This window comes from Lissotriton vulgaris, chromosome 1_1 (assembly GCF_964263255.1).
Source record: "Lissotriton vulgaris chromosome 1_1, aLisVul1.2, whole genome shotgun sequence".
NCBI classification, from domain to species: Eukaryota; Metazoa; Chordata; class Amphibia; order Caudata; family Salamandridae; genus Lissotriton; species Lissotriton vulgaris.
Genome location: NC_141685.1, coordinates 1,134,813,055 through 1,134,831,178, shown reverse-complemented (window position 1 = coordinate 1,134,831,178; position 18,124 = coordinate 1,134,813,055). Strand labels below are relative to the sequence as shown.

Genomic DNA, 18,124 nt, shown 5'->3' with positions numbered 1-18,124 from the left:
TCAAAAGCCAGCTCCACTGTCTGCAGACGTTCTTGGGAAAAGTTTAACACACGGAACTTAAGTATCTGAGCAAAACAAGAGTACACAAGCATTCCAGCAAGCTCCCAATCCAGAGAACTCACACCACTGGTCCAGTGCATCACACCATTCATCCACACACACCCCTCCCCAGACTGGTAAGGCAGTTTCTACCACCCCTGATTTCTCAACCTGACCACACGTGACACAGGTACCATAACTCCAGGGCAGGGACGGGGGACACATGCACTGAACACACTCATGCTGCCACCACTGGATCCCACCCTTCTGGTGAATCCAGAAAACACACTGCACTTAGGGGGATGATCTACCCTCCCGAGCTAGGGACACCTAACTCAAAGTGCACAAGAAACACATTTCCACAGAAATGACATTTTTAGCAAACTCCATAAAATAATCCCCAAAATGTGATTTATCTAAAATGTAGAGTTTTGTAGTGCGGCCAGTTGCCACTGTGGTACATCGCAAACACAAATCCTTATCCTCACCGCTGCGTCCAAGGTTAGAAACGGGACCCTGGCTGGCCAAGACTCGCGTCGAGGTCAGTCAGGGATCACCATTCCCAAGGTCAGGGCAAGGGAGTTACACGCCAAGATAACCCCTACTCGCCCTCTAGGTAACGTGGCGCGAGCAGCAAGGCTAAACTTGGAGGCGATATGAGTTAAGTATTTGCGCACGCACCCCAGCAACAACACCCAAGGCCCACCACAAAGGAAACTCCACACAAGGATATATAAAAAATAGCCTTTGTATTACAATAAACACATTAGATAAAAACACACACTTTACAATGTGCCAGGGGCACGGGCAGAATTTACAGGGGATATTTACAAGACAGGGCCACCTGGACCACTGTCAGGAATCAGCACTTTCAGAAGTAACACTTTAAAAAATAGCACTTTTAGAATGTAAAATCACTGTAGCACAAAAATAACATACAACCAGTAATCACTGGTAACCAGGACCTCACTAGCACCACCTATGCAACCCTCACTATTTTAGGAGATTACACTAGGGACCTGGGCCTCGCTAGTACCACCTGCACTAGGGAGAAAACAACCACCTAAGTATTACAATACCTGTAGGGGTGTAAGAAAGAAAACACATGATGCATCACAATACATTCAGCGGTGTAAAAGGACAAAGCACATGACGCATCGCAATACATTCAGAGGTGTAAGCAAAATGAACAATTGCGCCAAACTCACGTAAGTCACCACCTGTGACTGTCCCTAGGCCCTCTGGCCTTGTTGGGGCTAGGACGCCCTGTGTCCCAATGTCAGGGGGCCTAAACGTGGCAGTTGCCCACAAAGTGCTGGGCAACTGGTGTAGATAATGAGGGTCAACGCTGGAGCCTCGCAGGCTCTGACCAAATCTACTGTCCCCCAAAGAGCCTCGCTGGGCTCTAAAGTACGTAATGTTCCTGAGCCTTTCTGGGGCTCTAAACACACTGTGGCACCTTTGAGCCTCTCTCAGGGCTCCAGAACCGACAATGCCCTTGGGTTGGGGAGCCTCGCAGGCTCTGTAGAACAAATGCCCCCCTGAGCCCCACTGGGCTCTGCACACAATGCCTGGAGCCTCTTTCAGGGCTCCGAACACGAAATGGGGGCGTAGTTGGAGTCCCCCTCCTGGGGACTCCGAGAACCAAGTAATGCCCACACGAGCCTCTCTTAGGCTCGAAAACGAAGGAAATGCCACCTGGAGCCTCGGGGTTCCCAAGGACCAATGCGCCCGTTGCTGGAGCCTCTCTCAGGCTCTAAGGAATGCCTTGGGTTGGGGGGAGCCTCGAGAACTGGAGCAGCACTCACCGGGACTTTTGCTGGTGCTGCGCGTCTCTCCTCAGCGGCGGCTCCTCTCCTCAGCAGCGGCTCCTCTCCTCAGCTGCGGGCGGCCTCCGGTGATCCTCTGTTCTGCTCACCAGGTGCCAGGCGGGCCCTCCCGTTCCCCGGGGGGGCCCCACTCAATCCGGCGCTGGTGTCTCGGGCTTCCCTGCAGCTTCCCCCAGCTGGGCCAATCCCAGCGCGGCTCAAGGGCGGGACTTCCGGGTTGCTCCAGACCTGGCAACGTCCTGCTGCAGCTTGCCTGGCTTCCTGCCTCGGGTGTCCGCCAATGACAGCGCGGCCCCGAGCAGGGAGGCGGGCACTTCCGGGTCGCACTTGGCAGCGGCCCGGCAACGTTTAAAAACACTCCTGGGCTGCGGCGGTGATTTCAACACGGAGTGGGCTCCCGTGTTAATGAAATATCCAGCGAGGTGGGCACTCGCTGTGGGGGTCAACAAACCCGTGGGCAATATGCCGAAATCGGCAAAAACGGGTCCAATGCCGGGTGGGCACCGGCCTTTACAAATAAAGCGCTCCCCAGCGCTACAGCCAAAATAAAGCGCTCTTAAGCGCTAGAAGCAGAACAAAGCGCTCCCAGGTGCCCTCAGGGAGATAAAGCGCTCCCAGCGCTGGCAGACAGAATAAAGCGCTTCCAGGCGCTTCAGGGGAAGCACAAGTTCAGCAAAGTCCAGGCAAAGTCCTCCTAGGCAGGCAGGGGGGCAAAGCTGGGCCCAGAGCCAGCTCACTGGGTCTCCAGGCAGGGAGACAGTCCAAGTGGCGGTCCTCTGGCCCAGCAACAGCAGCAGCAGCCCCCTCAGGCAGGATCCTGGAAGAGAAACGTTTCAGTGGGGACACAGCCCCATTTTTATACACCAAATCCTTTGTTCTGGCACAGGGTGGGGGCAGACCCAGTCGCAGCTGGTCCTTGAGTACCCTTGATGGCCCAACCACCCCTTTCTTTCACTGGCAGGGCTAGGGTCATCAGTCACACCACAGGGGGGCGGAGCCAGCATTGTGTGGGGAAAACCCAGCCCCATTCAGGCCACAGGTACACTCCTCCCCAGCCATCAGCATGCTAATCTCCCACTCACCACCGGGCAGACCCATCCAGCCTTCCTGGAGCCAGGCTCACCAGCCTGCTCCAGCCAATCACACACCAGACACATTTTATATTAATATGCCAACTCCTAGAAGTGGCACTTCTACATATGACACACTCATGCAACACACACCATTGCGAAGCATTCACTCCCACGAGTTCGCACATATCAGATTCGAACCTGTACACCCCACGCATCAGGAACTACCAGGGACACATACATTCCCCATGCATTCCTATGGGAGGGCAGGCCTATCTCATCACATGCACTCAGAGTGCGCACGCACTTTCCACTGGGACACAGTGAAAGTGCGCAGAACCCAAAAATCACCATCACCAGGTCACCATTACAAGCAAAAAGTCTAGGGGTGAACCTGCCATAAGGGCCAAGTCCAACAGAGGCGTGCAGCGGTGTGCGGCGTGCAGAAGTGTGAGGCGTGCAGCAGTGTGAGGACAGTGTGAGGCGTGCAGCAGTGTGAGGCGTGCAGCAGTGTGAGGCGCGCAGCAGTGTGAGGCGTGCAGCAGTGTGAGGCGTGCAGCAGTGTGAGGCGTGCAGCAGTGCGCGGCGTGCAGCAGTGCGCGGCATGCAGCAGTGCGCGGCGTGCAGCAGTGCGAGGCGTGCAGCAGTGTGAGGCGTGCAGCAGTGTGTAGCGTGCAGCAGTGTGTAGCGTGCAGCAGTGTGTAGCGTGCAGCAGTGTGTAGCATGCAGCAGTGTGTAGCATGCAGCAGTGTGCGGCGAGCAGTAGTGTGAGACTTGCAGCAGTGTGAGGCGTGCAGCAGTGTGAGGACAGTGTGAGGCATGCAGCAGTGTGAGGCATGCAGCAGTGTGAGGTGTGCAGCAGTGGGTGGCGTGCAGCAGTGGGTGGCGTGTGGTCGTGTGAGGCGTGCAGCCATGCGAGGCATGGCGTGCAGTAGTGTGAGGCATGCAGCAGTGTGAGGCGTGCAGCAGTGTGTGGCGTGCAGCAGTGTGTGGCGTGCAGCAGTGTGTGGCGTGCAGCAGTGTGTGGCGTGCAGCAGTGTGTGGCGTGGAGCAGTGTGTGGCGTGGAGCAGTGTGTGGCGTGGAGCAGTGTGTGGCGTACAGCAGTGTGTGGCGTACAGCAGTGTGAGGCGTGCAGCAGTGTGTGGCATGCAGTCTGCGGCGTGCAGCAGTGTGTAGCGTGCAGCAGTGTGTGGAGTACAACAGTGTGAGGCGTGCAGCAGTGTGAGGCGTGCAGCAGAGTGAGGCGTGCAGCAGAGTGAGGCGTGCAGCAGAGTGAGGCGTGCAGCAGAGTGAGGCGTGCAGCAGAGTGAGGCGTGCAGCAGAGTGAGGCGTGCAGCAGAGTGAGGCGTGCAGCAGAGTGAGGCGTGCAGCAGAGTGAGGCATGCAGCAGAGTGAGGCGTGCAGCAGTGTGTGGCGTGCAGCAGTGTGTGGCGTGCAGCAGTGTGTGGCGTGCAGCAGTGTGAGGCGTGCAGCAGTGTGTGGCGTGCAGCAGTGTGTGGCGTGCAGCAGTGTGTGGCGTGCAGCAGTGTGTGGCGTGCAGCAGTGTGTGGCGTGCAGCAGTGTGAGGCATGCAGCAGAGTGAGGCGTGCAGCAGTGTGTGGCGTGCAGCAGTGTGAGGTGTGCAGCAGTGTGTGGCGTGCAGCAGTTTGAGGTGTGCAGCAGTGTGTGGCGTGCAGCAGTGTGTGGCGTGCAGCAGTGCGAGGCGTGCAGCAGTGTGAGGCGTGCAGCAGTGTGAGGCGTGCAGCAGTGTGAGGCGTGCAGCAGTGTGAGGCGTGCAGCAGTGTGAGGCGTGCAGCAGTTTGAGGTGTGCAGCAGTGTGTGGCGTGCAGCAGTGTGTGGCGTGCAGCAGTGTGTGGCGTGCAGCAGTGTGTGGCGTGCAGCAGTGTGTGGCGTGCAGCAGTGTGTGGCGTGCAGCAGTGTGAGGCATGCAGCAGTGTGAGGCGTGCAGCAGTGTGTGGCGTGCAGCAGTGTGAAAAGCAGCAGTGTGTGGCGTGCAGCAGTGTGTGGCGTGCAGCAGTGTGTGGCGTGCAGCAGTGTGTGGCGTGCAGCAGTGTGAGGCGTGCAGCAGCGTGAGGCGTGCAGCAGCGTGAGGCGTGCAGCAGCGTGAGGTGTGCAACAGCGTGAGGCGTGCAGCAGTGCGAGGCGTGCAGCAGTGTGTGGCGTGCAGCAGTGTGAGGTCTGCAACAGTGTGTAGCGTGCAGCAGTGTATGGCGTGCAGCAGTGTGTGGCGTGCAGCAGTGTGTGGCGTGCAGCAGTGTGTGGCGTGCAGCAGTGTGTGGCGTGCAGCAGTGTGTGGCGTGCAGCAGTGTGTGGCGTGCAGCAGTGTGAGGTGTGCAGCAGTGTGAGGTGTGCAGCAGTGTGAGGCGTGCAGCGTGCAGCAGTGTGAGGCGTGCAGCATGCAGCAGTGTGTGGCGTGCAGCAGGGTGTGGTGTGCAGCAGTGTGAGGCATACAGCAGTGTGAGGCGTGCAGCAGTGTGAGGCGTGCAGCAGTGTGTGGCGTGCAGCAGTGTGTGGCGTGCAGCAGTGTGTGGCGTGCAGCAGTGTGTGGCGTGCAGCAGTGTGTGGCGTGCAGCAGTGTATGGCGTGCAGCAGTGTGTGGCGTGCAGCAGTGTGTGGCGTGCAGCAGTGTGTGGCGTGCAGCATTGTGAGGCGTGCAGCAGTGTGTGGCGTGCAGCAGTGTGTGGCGTGCAACAGTGTGTGGCGTGCAACAGTGTGTGGCATGCAGCGAGCAGCAGTGTGTGGCGTGCAGCAGTGTGAAAAGCAGCAGTGTGTGGCGGGCAGCAGTGTGTGGGGTGCAGCAGTGTGAGGCGTGCAGCAGTGTGTGGCGTGCAGCAGTGTGTGGTGTGCAGCAGTGAGGCGTGCAGCAGTGAGGCGTGCAGCAGTGTGAGGCATGCAGCAGTGTGAGGCGTGCAGCATGCAGCAGTGTGCCGTGCAGCAGTGTGAGGCGTGCAGCAGTGTGAGGCATGCAGCAGTGTGTGGCGTGCAGCAGTGTGTGGCGTGCAGCAGTGTGTGGCGTGCAGCAGTGTGTGGCGTGCAGCAGTGTGTGGCGTGCAGCAGTGTGTGGCGTGCAGCAGTGTATGGCGTGCAGCAGTGTATGGCGTGCAGCAGTGTGTGGCGTGCAGCATTGTGAGGCGTGCAGCAGTGTGAGGCGTGCAGCAGTGTATGGCGTGCAGCAGTGTGTGGCGTGCAGCAGTGTGTGGCGTGCAGCAGTGTGTGGCATGCAGCGAGCAGCAGTGTGTGGCGTGCAGCAGTGTGAAAAGCAGCAGTGTGTGGCGGGCAACAGTGTGTGGGGTGCAGCAGTGTGTGGCGTGCAGCAGTGTGTGGCGTGCAGCAGTGTGAGGCGTGCAGCAGTGTGAGGCGTGCAGCAGTGTGAGGCGTGCAGCAGTGCGAGGCGTGCAGCAGTGCGTGGCGACAGCAGTGTGAGGCGTGCTGCAGTGTGAGGCGTGCAGCAGAGTGTGGCGTGCAGCAGAGTGTGGCGTGCAGCAGAGTGTGGCGTGCAGCAGAGTGTGGCGTGCAGCAGAGTGTGGCGTGCAGCAGTGTGAGGCGTGCAACATGCAGCAGTGTGAGGCGTGCAGCAGTGTGAGGCGTGCAGCATGCAGCAGTGTGTGGCGTGCAGCAGGGTGTGGCGTGCAGCAGTGTGAGGCATGCAGCAGTGTGAGGCATGCAGCAGTGTGAGGCGTGCAGCAGTGTGAGGCGTGCAGCAGTGCATGGCGTGCAGCAGTGTATGGCGTGCAGCAGTGTGTGGCGTGCAGCAGTGTGTGGCGTGCAGCAGTGTGTGGCGTGCAGCAGTGTATGGCGTGCAGCAGTGTGTGGCGTGCAGCAGTGTGTGGCGTGCAGCAGTGTGTGGCGTGCAGCAGTGTGTGGCGTGCAGCAGTGTGTGGCGTGCAGCAGTGTGTGGCGTGCAGCAGTGTGTGGCGTGCAGCAGTGTGAGGCGTGCAGCAGTGTGTGGAGTGCAGCAGTGTGTGGCGTGCAGCAGTGTGTGGCATGCAGCGAGCAGCAGTATGTGGCATGCAGCGAGCAGCAGTGTGTGGCGTGCAGCAGTGTGTGGCGGGCAGCAGTGTGTGGCGGGCAGCAGTGTGTGGCGGGCAGCAGTGTGTGGCGTGCAGCAGTGTGTGGCATGCAGCAGTGTGAGGCATGCAGCAGTGTGAGGCATGCAGCAGTGTGAGGCGTGCAGCATGCAGCAGTGTATGGCGTGCAGCAGTGTGAGGCGTGCAGCAGTGTGAGGCGTGCAGCAGTGTGAGGCGTGCATCAGTGTGTGGCGTGCATCAGTGTGTGGCGTGGAGCAGTGTGTGGCGTGGAGCAGTGTGTGGCGTGGAGCAGTGTGTGGGGTGCAGCAGTGTGTGGCGTGGAGCAGTGAGTGGCATGGAGCAGTGAGTGGCGTGGAGCAGTGAGTGGCGTGGAGCAGTGTGAGGCATGCAGCATTGTGTGGCGTAAATAATAATGTGGGCTAACAAATGCGGGAAGCTAGACTAAAACAAAACCCAAAACATCGCCTCACGCCGAAAGCAAATCTGTTATGGGGGGGTGGGGGGAGGAGGCTGTAGCTGAAACTAAATAAAGGTGACTTCGTACATTATGGGAATGTTTGCATGTTGATTAAAGCCCAGGCCATGGTTGAAGAAGCAGCACAAATTCCTCTGTTGTCTGTGTTTATTTTGGTTGTAATGCAAGGAAAAACAAGTTTAAGATGGAAGGACTAGCGCATTGTCGCATGTACCTATGTGGGCACTGATCAGGTAATACGATAAAAAATGTAAGTGGTCTGGTGTGAAAGATGAAGCGGGCGGCCGTGAAGAGGCGCTCCGCTGATTAAGGGAAAGGAAACACGAACACTTGCATGCAGAGCTTATAAGGGGAGAAGTTTGTATGCCACAAGTAATCGGGGTGATCCATGGGGGCGAACAAATAACAACAAGCTCTTGGCATTGCTGTGGCGGGGAGCGGGAGCGCATTCCTTTGAAGTCTGATGCGGGGAGGGGGAGCGGATCCTTTGAAGTCTGATGGAGGCACAGACAAATGGTGGTGTGACGTGGCTGGTTTGTGCACGCGCATAGCTCACATGAACTGTGCGTGATCCGCCGTTGGTAGACTGTTCTTTTGCCCTTACTATAATCTCCGCCAGCAATGCGCAAGTGCATTGGCAGGCCGAGACCTAAAAACGCACTCTCCTGGAGTGCTTAACCACAAAGAAAACAAGCATTAGAAATGCAATAGGTCTCGCAGCATTAGAGTTAGTGCATTTAGAATTGTTTATGGTTTTTTTTGTAAATCTTTAGCATGAGGTTGAGGGTGAGTGAGGGTGAGGGGTTGAGGGTGAGTGAGGGGTTGAGGGTGAGGGTGAGTGAGGGTGAGTGAGGGTGAGTGAGGGGTTGAGGGTGAGGGTGAGTGAGGGTGAGTGAGGGTGAGTGAGGGTGAGTGAGGGGTTGAGGGTGAGTGAGGGTGAGGGGTTGAGGGTGGGTGAGGGGTTGAGGGTGAGTGAGGGTGAGGGGTTGAGGGTGAGTGAGGGTGAGGGGTTGAGGGTGAGGGTGAGGGTGAGTGAGGGTGAGTGAGGGTGAGGGTGAGTGAGGGTGAGGGTGAGAGGGGGGGTGAGTGAGGGTGAGAGGGGGGGTGAGTGAGGGTGAGTGAGGGTGAGTGAGTGAGGGTGAGTGAGTGAGGGTGAGTGAGTGAGGGTGAGTGAGTGAGGGTGAGTGAGGGTGGGTGAGTGAGTGAGTGAGGGTGAGTGAGTGAGTGAGGGTGAGTGAGTGAGGGTGAGTGAGTGAGTGAGGGTGAGTGAGGGTGAGTGAGGGTGAGTGAGGGTGAGTGAGGGTGAGTGAGGGTGAGTGAGGGTGAGTGAGGGTGAGTGAGGGTGAGTGAGGGTGAGTGAGGGTGAGTGAGGGTGAGGGGTTGAGGGTGAGGGGTTGAGGGTGAGGGGTTGAGGGTGAGGGGTTGAGGGTGAGGCGAGACCTAATAATCCAGGGTAATACCGATTGTTGGCTGTTGAAACAGGAGACCAGGGGCGGACAAACTGTGTGATCCTGTATGGGGCTAGAAATATCAGTCTTTCAAGCATGCAGATGTCTGCAGAAACACATGAAAATATGGCAGCAGTGTGCTGATTCCCGCTGACTTATCCTAGAACATTCAACGTTAATCGCCAATACCATAGATACCGAAGTACAGACATACAACCCTGTAGGGTGATCTATCTCGTGAAACACCACTCAAGGGAACATGGACATTTTCTGGGGGTAACATTGTAAGATACAGACAAGTAACATCGCAGCAGATTACACTGTTTTAGTTTAGTTATCAAAAATCTGTAATGAAATATTACTTCATGAACAAATGTCTATATATATGTTGCTCATTGTGCTGTATGATGACAATAAATGCAATAAAATTTGTTGTGAATAAAAAAAATATTCCACAAGAGAGCGATAGAGCCCCCTCCCCACGGTGGAATCCATCTGTCAACAGTGAAAAGAGCAGAAATGAATTTCCCAACTGACACTGTTTTCTGCCAACCAAAAAATGAAAATAACAATAAAGAGTTTAACTAGTACCACTGACTTCAGGCTCTGCAACAGTAGTTCAGTCTAAAAGGTCAGAACCAGTGGATTATTTCATATTTCTCTGCCATTAACAACACACCTGTGTGCCTAGACTTCTTTCCTTTCGAATTCGACCTCATTACGTTTGATACCTTAAAATCTGAAGTTCATTTGTATTCTGAAAACGAATAATAGTGATGAAAGTAAAACTATTAGTTTGCATCGTGAAAACGGCAGTTCGACAGCTAAGTAAGCGTAGAATGAGAAAGCAGCTCTTGGCTTCGGCAAGATCTAGTTGCCAAGATGTAGTTGGCAGGCGGACAGTGCCAAGACACGATGGCGTTATTCGATAAGTAAAACAAGCTTGTGACAGAAAAGATATTCGCTAGGAAGAAAAAAACACACACACACACCATACAGACAGCACGTGACGCCACACGTAGGGTCCGCATTCCCTATGTAGGATGTATACGGACGTCCACGTTAGGATCAGGCGCACACAGCGGTAAAACAAAGCTGCGGCACGAAATGGAAACGAAGGGGGAAGGAAATGTGTGGCAGCTAATGCGACGTATTGAGGCACATGGCGCAGCCTCAGACCTATGATTTTAGACGTCTGGTGCCTCAATTACAGGGAGGGTGACTTCAATGAACTACCAATAAGGCGTCGTCGTGATAATAAGCAGAGCCTGTAGACTGAAGCCGCTCCTCCAAAGGCAAATACATTTTTCTGCCATAACTTTTCTGAATAACGTTTTTTGAATAACGTTTTAAAAGGAAGACCAAAGATGTTTACTGTTTGAATTCTATACTGTAAGCTATTCTTCGTTTTAAAAACAACCCCGTTCCAAATAAACCACTGCTGTGAGAGAGACTGAAGTCCCTTTTCCGTTTTACTGCCGTTGTTTTGAAACTCAGTGATAGGACCGTAGCACTTCTACGGGATTGGACGAATTGTTTCTACTTCGTATGAGCAACCAACAAATGGCCCAGTTCATTGAAAACTCGATTGTTATTGGCTGACTGGTCGCTCCCCCTCACCCCCTTTAGCTTCTGTCACTCCAAGCAGGATGCAGTGGATGTGGCTGGAACAATACCAGACAACACGAGACTTTAGAGCTAGATAAATCCTTATACAGCAACAGCGACTTGCCAAATTATAAACGACGGCGAGCAGAATAAAAACAAGCAGGATTAGATTGCAGCAAAGCAAATAGAGGAAAACAAGACGGACGGACGGAAGAGAGGGGAGGGGGGAGGAGAAATGCGACACGGAGGGAAGGGGAGGGGGCGGAGCGGGTTAAATTATACAAACAACAAGCTGGAGGGAAGAGAGGGGAGGGGGGAGGAGAAATGCGACACGGCGGGAAGGGGAGGGGGCGGAGCGGGTAAACAAAGACGGACATGCACGCGCCCGTGACTTTTAAGGTCAATGCGCATGCGCATAAGCTTAATGCGCATGCGCATTGACCTTAAAAGTCACGGGCACTGCAAGGAATCGCCACGATTCCTTGCAGCGTGGATAAAGAGTGGATAACTCGCAATAGTCTCGCTTGCTCGATGCGCATGCGCATCGACAGGCGAGACCTAAAAATAACATTTAAAAGAAAGCAGTGGAAGCATTTTTCTAGAAGAAAATGTATTAAAACAGATTCAGTACTCCATTTCTACAACAATGCACGCTGTGGCATGATGCACAGTGATGCCCGATTACTTCATTCAGTGGCGGTCAGGCGAGCCGGTTCGCCCCGGTTGGCACTTTTTAGGGTGGGTGGGAGTGAGCGTAAGGTAAGTTTTCTTTTTTTTTATTCTCTTACCTGCACTGGCCGTCACTGGGCGGCAAAATCTCTAGCTACGCCACTGGCTTCATTAATCTTAAAACAACTCTTCCTGGCCCCGGCTCATACAAGCAACATTTCACCTCCAAGAGACGAATACTTGTGTTTAAATGCTGAGGTTGTAGACATGCTTACCCCATAACCGGATGCCAGCATTACCAGCATCTTTAACGAGTCAAGCCACCACCAATTATTTACAAGCAAGCAATCAAGCAATTACTCTCATGCCAAGACTGCAAAGAAAGGCCAAAGCAGGTCCTTAGACTTCAAATGGCACAAGTCTGACAATGAATGTGTATACCAAAATACCAACATATTATTATGTTGAATCCCTGCCTCAAATGTGAATCCTTAGCACTTTTGAAGAGTATACGGCAGAAATGTGGGGATGAGGAGGAGCTGAAGAGAAGTCCCCAAACGTGAAAAAACAGAGATTATCGAAGAACTGGCGTGCAAAGGCCAGTTCAGAAAAAGGTAGAGCCAAAAGATATCATCAATGTATTAATTACAAAAGGTGAAGACTGTCACCTACGTCAGAACGGTGGAGCCCCCGATTTAAAGACGAAAAAAAAGAGAAACTGTCAAAAAACATATTTTAGAGCCAATTCCAGGGCCTGGGAAATATTGCACAGAGAGATGCTGGTTAGAAGTACCACAGCTAGACGGTTGTCAGAGCGACAGCAGATTTAACAGAAACTCTGGCTAGAGTCGAAGACTGAATGAAGAGAAACCAAATCTTGGGGCTTGGTTCCTGCCAGTCAACGAATTAGGACACTGCCACTGAATTGGACGTTCTTGTCCCTGCCATGATTGCGGTAGTGAGTGGATTACCAACCCCCCACAAACTGCTGTCATCTCGCTCTAGATGAAAGAGCATATCTCCAAAGGAAAGCATGTAGCTATAAACATCAGCGTGCAAATTGCCCCATCACCTCCCTTCTGCTGCCCTTCCTCACATCCTCATCTTTACAACTCCTGCCCCTTGTGTCGCTCGACTGCCAACATGTTATTTCTCACCTTTCCTTTGTCGCCAACGTCCTTCTAACAAAACCATCCCCACTCCCTCTCAATAATCTCTTACCAGCTTTCACTGCTCACACACTTTCCTCCTCACATCAGACACCCCTAGCATTTGCCTCATTCTCTCCGCTCTTTGGCTTATCCACACTCCATATATTCTTTGAAATGTATCAGTCCCCCTCCGCCTCGGCGGGTCTTGGGCTCAAAAATTCCACGGACTCGTTAATTCATCATCAGCCTCCTTTATTTCTTTCATTCATCTGCTGCTCACGTGACTGCAGTACCTCCGCCATAGCTTCCAGAACTACACACACGGTGCTTCTCTCACACCATCATCCGCACATCCTCCTTCGCTGCTTACACACCGCGGCCATTTTGCCAACCACGAGGAGGCGGAATCGTCTGTTGAATAATAAATGAGGCGCGGTCCAATATGGCTCTTCCAGGTCTCATTAGTATACATCGTACTGTCAGCCCCACCCCGGTGCTTATAAGCCGGGCTCGACGGCTGAAGCCGCATTCGGTTACTTAGCTGACTCTTAGTGTCGGACAGAGTAACGCTCCCTCCTCCTCATCCTTCTCCTCTCCGGTCCACCATGGTGAGTGGTGCTAAATAATACACGTTTTGGCAGCGCTGCGTCTGCAAGAGAAGAGATATAAACTCTCGGGTAGAATTAGTTGCTGAGAGGGATGGAGGATAAAGGCGCGCGGAGCGCTGGGCTGGCCGTTGCTAGGGGAATTAAATCCGGTGGTAGCGTGAGCATTCGCGTATATGGTGCGCGCGGCCGCCTCTCTGCAGACACAGACTGGGTGGGACGCGCGTGCGAGGATGCGGCGAAAGTGAACGGAACTTGATAGGTACGTGTGGATCTGTACGGCGTTTGATTGGCTGACTCGGGAGTGCTGCGCTAACGGCCGTTCCCGCGTAGAATTTAGCGCGTGCTCCCTGGAATTCTGCTAGGGAATGGTATCCTAGACACACCTACTTGGAGTGTAGTTAGTACGTTAGACCCCCGACTTGTGATTTTGAAGACAGTGACATGTATGATCTATCCACCCCCTGCCAGTTTAAATGGAAGGGCCTGTATAACCTTATAACTCGTTACTGCGTTTTGCTTAACGTGCACGTTTTGTAAACCAAATTAGAGATCAGGATGGAGATGTATTTTGAGCAAGGGATGCTTCTAGTGATGCGTGCGGCTGGCAGACATGGGTGTGGTGATTGGGTAGTAGCGCAAGGAACACTTGACTCTAAAAGTGATTCTCATATTTGATTAATTTTTCGAAAAGATGGTTTAGGTGCCGTAGGCTTTTTTTGCCTTTTACGATATTCGCATCATTAAAGCTTTTCGGGCCAATTCTGACAGCAGTTTTCAACCGTAGTTGTCTCCCACGCTCTATTCGGGTGTTCGAAGGTGTTGGCACTGCTAACGGCTGTTATGTGCGCCCCCAGCTAGCTGCATCTGTTCCCTTGGCTTAATGTGGCCTGCTGTTATGCCTAACTGCAATATAAGCTTTTGGAGAAGAAAGCTGTGAATCACAGTAGCTACCAAACAACATTGTTGCAAAGCCAGCTCTATTGTTCAGAGGGCCACACCTTTCAGGGGGTCTGCTCTACTGTTGCGCGATGGCGCTGTATACATCTAGCAGCAGAACATCTGGTGGGTGTATTTGAAGGGACGACGACTTAAGCTCCCGGAAGGGAAGCGGAAGCCCTCGAATAGAACAGCTGGGATCCCTATATTCTGTGGTGACCTGGCACCCTTTGTCTGTTCTGCTCTTTTGGAGTTCAGACTCAGAAGGTACCTGTCTTCCGCCCGCCCCTTCACCCAGTAGTTTATGGTTATATGGCTTTGGGCTACATTGTTTGTTTTCTCCCCCTTCAGCTGCAATCCAAGCTTCTCGCCCTCCTGTCCGTCATTCTTTTGTTCTCTATTTAACCCTTGGGTGGCTGGCTTGGAATCTCCGACCGCCCACCCAGAGCAATTCTGCCAGTAGTTTAATATGGGTTAACTCTTGTTTTTTTTTCCTGTTTGAGTAGCTGCATGTCCCCCGGCGTTACCTCTTATCATGGGGTGGGGGCTGTGTTCCCACTGTCTCTTTCTGTTTTTTCCTCGCCAACCCCCCTCTTCCGCATCGGCACGGAGCTTGCTTGTCCTTAGTTTAACAACACCTTTTCTTTGGGGCCGGATAAATAGAAATAGCTCCTGGTGGCTCTGCTCCATATGGGGTGCACCAGCGATGAGCGCCCTACTCCAGACGTGGACAGTACTGTGCAGCGAGGCAACTGCAGGAACCCTCTTGGGTGGGGGCGCGGTCTCCCTGCCTCCCGTTGTGCATGCTTCCATGCCTGCCGGAGACAGCTGCGGGACCCGGGTGGGGAGGGCACTCCCATGCTTGGACTGAGCGAGAGCAGCTGCCATACAGCCCCGTCGATTATCGCAGGCCAAACGATGTTCGCATGCCTGGTGCATAGTTTATTCGATGACGTCGCCCACTGCCCTTTCAGTGTAACAGTTCAATCTTCTGCTTATGCCCACAGCGCGAGTGCATCTCCATCCACGTTGGCCAGGCCGGTGTCCAGATTGGCAATGCCTGCTGGGAGCTCTACTGTCTGGAACATGGCATCCAGCCGGACGGACAGATGCCCAGCGACAAGACCATCGGGGGAGGCGACGACTCCTTTAACACCTTCTTCAGCGAGACCGGGGCTGGCAAACATGTACCGAGGGCCGTGTTCGTAGACTTGGAACCGACGGTCATTGGTGAGTTGATGTAAATATTTTGTGTATGGAAACCGGACCAATTGCCTTACCTGAGTCTCCTGCTGTTGCTCAGACCAGCAATATGTAGGCACATCACGTATTTTTGACCGTTTTCAGGGGGGTTTTGCGTACTGTTTTAGTACAGATGTATATAGTAATCTCAGTTGCAATGTTTTCCAAAGTTTCGTCTCTCTTAAGTGAGAGCACTTTGTTGTACTAACTTTCTGCACATTTTTCACCAGACGAAGTTCGCACTGGAACCTACCGCCAACTCTTCCACCCCGAGCAACTCATCACCGGCAAAGAAGATGCCGCCAACAACTACGCTCGCGGCCACTACACCATTGGCAAAGAGATTATCGACCTGGTGCTTGACCGGATACGCAAACTGGTAAATACGCAAACCTTTTGTAACTTTCATTTTTTGCATGTGCAGATTAGACGTTCACTGCCAGCACTTTGATAGGTTGTGACATATGCTTGTTACTCAGCCAATTGTTACCTAGTTAATCAGTATAGCCGCTTGCTTGGTTTTGATGCCCACCGTGACCTCCCTATTAAAGTACTTCCGTTCTATAAATCTTAGCACATAACATATCCATCGCTCTAGTGCTGGCGCTTGCTGTAAGTTATTGGCCGATGTTATCACGTTTGGTTCTGCATATCCTTTTGGTGATTGGGATACACGGTGTTAAGAGAACACAATACTGTTATAAAATCCAGCTACATTTGTACCTTAATAAATGTTTAGATTAGCACTCCAATCTCTGGTGCCTGATTTGGTTGTGATATAGTCATACACTCAATGACTTTCACAAAAGAAGCTTGTCCCTTCTCACTGAAGTTTAGATGAGAACTCTAAACTTATGTGCAATTTTAATGTTTCAAGTCCAGCTAAGATTTTGTAGCCAATGTAAGCTTTGTTGGGCTGCTTTGAATTTGAGCTTTAAGGTTCTCATATGGAACGCAGTTGTTTCAAGTATCGCCCAAGAGTCACAAAGATGGTCTGCCTAGGAAGTAAGGCCTACATTGCAACTCTTAACCACCCATCATCCTCCATTACTTTGAAGTGTTTGGGTACTTGGCAGTTAAAGCACCATACAAAGCAAAAACAGTTGGCAATCAATTGTTCCAAGCGCCTCCGACTGTATTCCACTGTTTGTTTGTACGGTGCCCCGTCTATTATTGTTTGCACATTAAGAATACCGGGGGAAAAGCCACCAACAATGTGATTAAGGATAGGTTTTGCTTAGAGTCGTTCCACAGACAAAATTGTTAGTCCAAACTGATTATGGCTGTCTCTTTTGTTTTCTAGGCTGACCAGTGCACAGGCCTCCAGGGCTTCCTCGTCTTCCACAGTTTCGGTGGTGGCACTGGCTCTGGTTTCACGTCCTTGCTGATGGAGCGTCTGTCTGTCGACTATGGCAAGAAGTCAAAGCTGGAGTTCTCCATCTACCCTGCTCCTCAGGTGTCCACAGCAGTCGTTGAGCCTTACAACTCTATCCTCACCACTCACACCACTCTGGAGCACTCCGACTGTGCTTTCATGGTGGACAATGAGGCTATCTATGACATTTGTCGCAGGAACCTGGACATTGAGCGCCCAACTTACACCAACCTTAACCGCCTTATTAGCCAGATTGTATCTTCTATCACTGCCTCACTGCGGTTTGATGGTGCTTTGAATGTCGATCTTACAGAATTTCAGACCAACTTGGTGCCCTACCCCCGTATCCACTTCCCTCTCGCCACCTATGCCCCAGTCATCTCTGCAGAGAAAGCTTACCATGAGCAGCTCTCTGTTGCAGAGATCACCAATGCTTGCTTTGAGCCAGCCAACCAGATGGTAAAATGTGACCCACGCCACGGTAAGTACATGGCTTGCTGCCTGTTGTACCGTGGCGATGTGGTGCCCAAAGATGTCAATGCTGCCATTGCCACCATCAAGACCAAGCGTAGCATCCAGTTTGTGGACTGGTGCCCAACTGGTTTCAAAGTTGGTATTAACTACCAGCCTCCCACAGTGGTCCCTGGTGGGGACCTAGCGAAGGTGCAGCGTGCAGTGTGTATGCTGAGCAATACCACAGCTATCGCTGAGGCCTGGGCACGATTGGACCACAAGTTTGACTTGATGTATGCCAAGCGTGCCTTTGTCCATTGGTACGTAGGGGAGGGTATGGAGGAAGGCGAGTTCTCTGAGGCCCGTGAAGACATGGCTGCCTTGGAGAAGGATTATGAAGAAGTAGGTGTCGATTCAGTGGAAGGTGAAGGAGAGGAGGAGGGTGAAGAGTATTGAGGAAGCCCCCATTCCCCCCCCCCCCCAAAATGGTTTTACTGCAGCATGTCCAGTGTCTTATCAGATTTCATGAAACATCTGGCTTTTCTAAACTGGAGACGTTTTAGTTGGTACCAAATTGGGTTTGAATTTCCCATAAAAGTGACAAATTACAATCTATTCCAAGGTTGTTTCTAATTTTAATGTTTCGATCTGTGATCATGTCTTGTGTCTGCGTAACTTACTATCATGTCTAAAATAAAGGTAGCAATGGAAAACAGCATTCCTTGTTCTGTGTTTGAGAGGCAAAACTGGGTTTAATGAGCTGTAAATGGCATAGTGTGCAGAAGAACAAGCATTGCCATACCAATAGGTTTTGCTTTAAAAAGAATATTGTAATCGCTTGGGAATAGATATCTATTTGTGTGGAAGCAAAGAACTGTAGAATAATATTGATGTAGGTTAAAAGGTTAGGTGACCGTTGCACTGTAAAACCAGGCCTAAAAATTCAAGTAGGTTATTGACGGCCCTCCTCCCATCTGTCCTACTGCCCGAGAAAAACAAAATAAATTATCTCGTTCTCTAAGAAATTTTAATCGCTTGCCAGTGTCTTGTCCCTAAAAGTTCAACCGTAGGCAGTTGGATAAATTAAATGGTCACAGTTGTGTGGAGGGCAAGCACTTTATGTGGAAGCACATGACTTCCGCCCAATCAAAACATGTACTCCTGGCTCCCAACATGCGGGCGGAGCCAAAGC

At 52.4% G+C, this 18,124-nt stretch overlaps 1 protein-coding gene across 1 annotated transcript; it reads left to right on the top strand.

The window, feature by feature from the left end:
* The first annotated feature begins 12,793 nt into the window (after positions 1-12,793).
* Positions 12,794-17,650, top strand: LOC147748777 (tubulin alpha-1B chain). The gene is made up of 4 exons (XM_086963806.1): positions 12,794-12,926; positions 14,870-15,092; positions 15,335-15,483; positions 16,408-17,650. Exons 1-4 carry the CDS (start codon positions 12,924-12,926, stop codon positions 17,386-17,388), a joined length of 1,356 nt encoding a protein of 451 aa, XP_086819932.1. The 5' UTR covers positions 12,794-12,923; the 3' UTR covers positions 17,389-17,650.
* The last annotated feature ends 474 nt before the right edge of the window (positions 17,651-18,124 follow it).

Bases quoted from the DNA above. Each gene is read 5' to 3' on its own strand.
- LOC147748777 (XM_086963806.1), top strand. The intron at 15,093-15,334 runs GTGAGTTGATGT...ATTTTTCACCAG, and splicing joins CTTGGAACCGACGGTCATTG to ACGAAGTTCGCACTGGAACC. The intron at 15,484-16,407 runs GTAAATACGCAA...TTTGTTTTCTAG, and splicing joins TTGACCGGATACGCAAACTG to GCTGACCAGTGCACAGGCCT.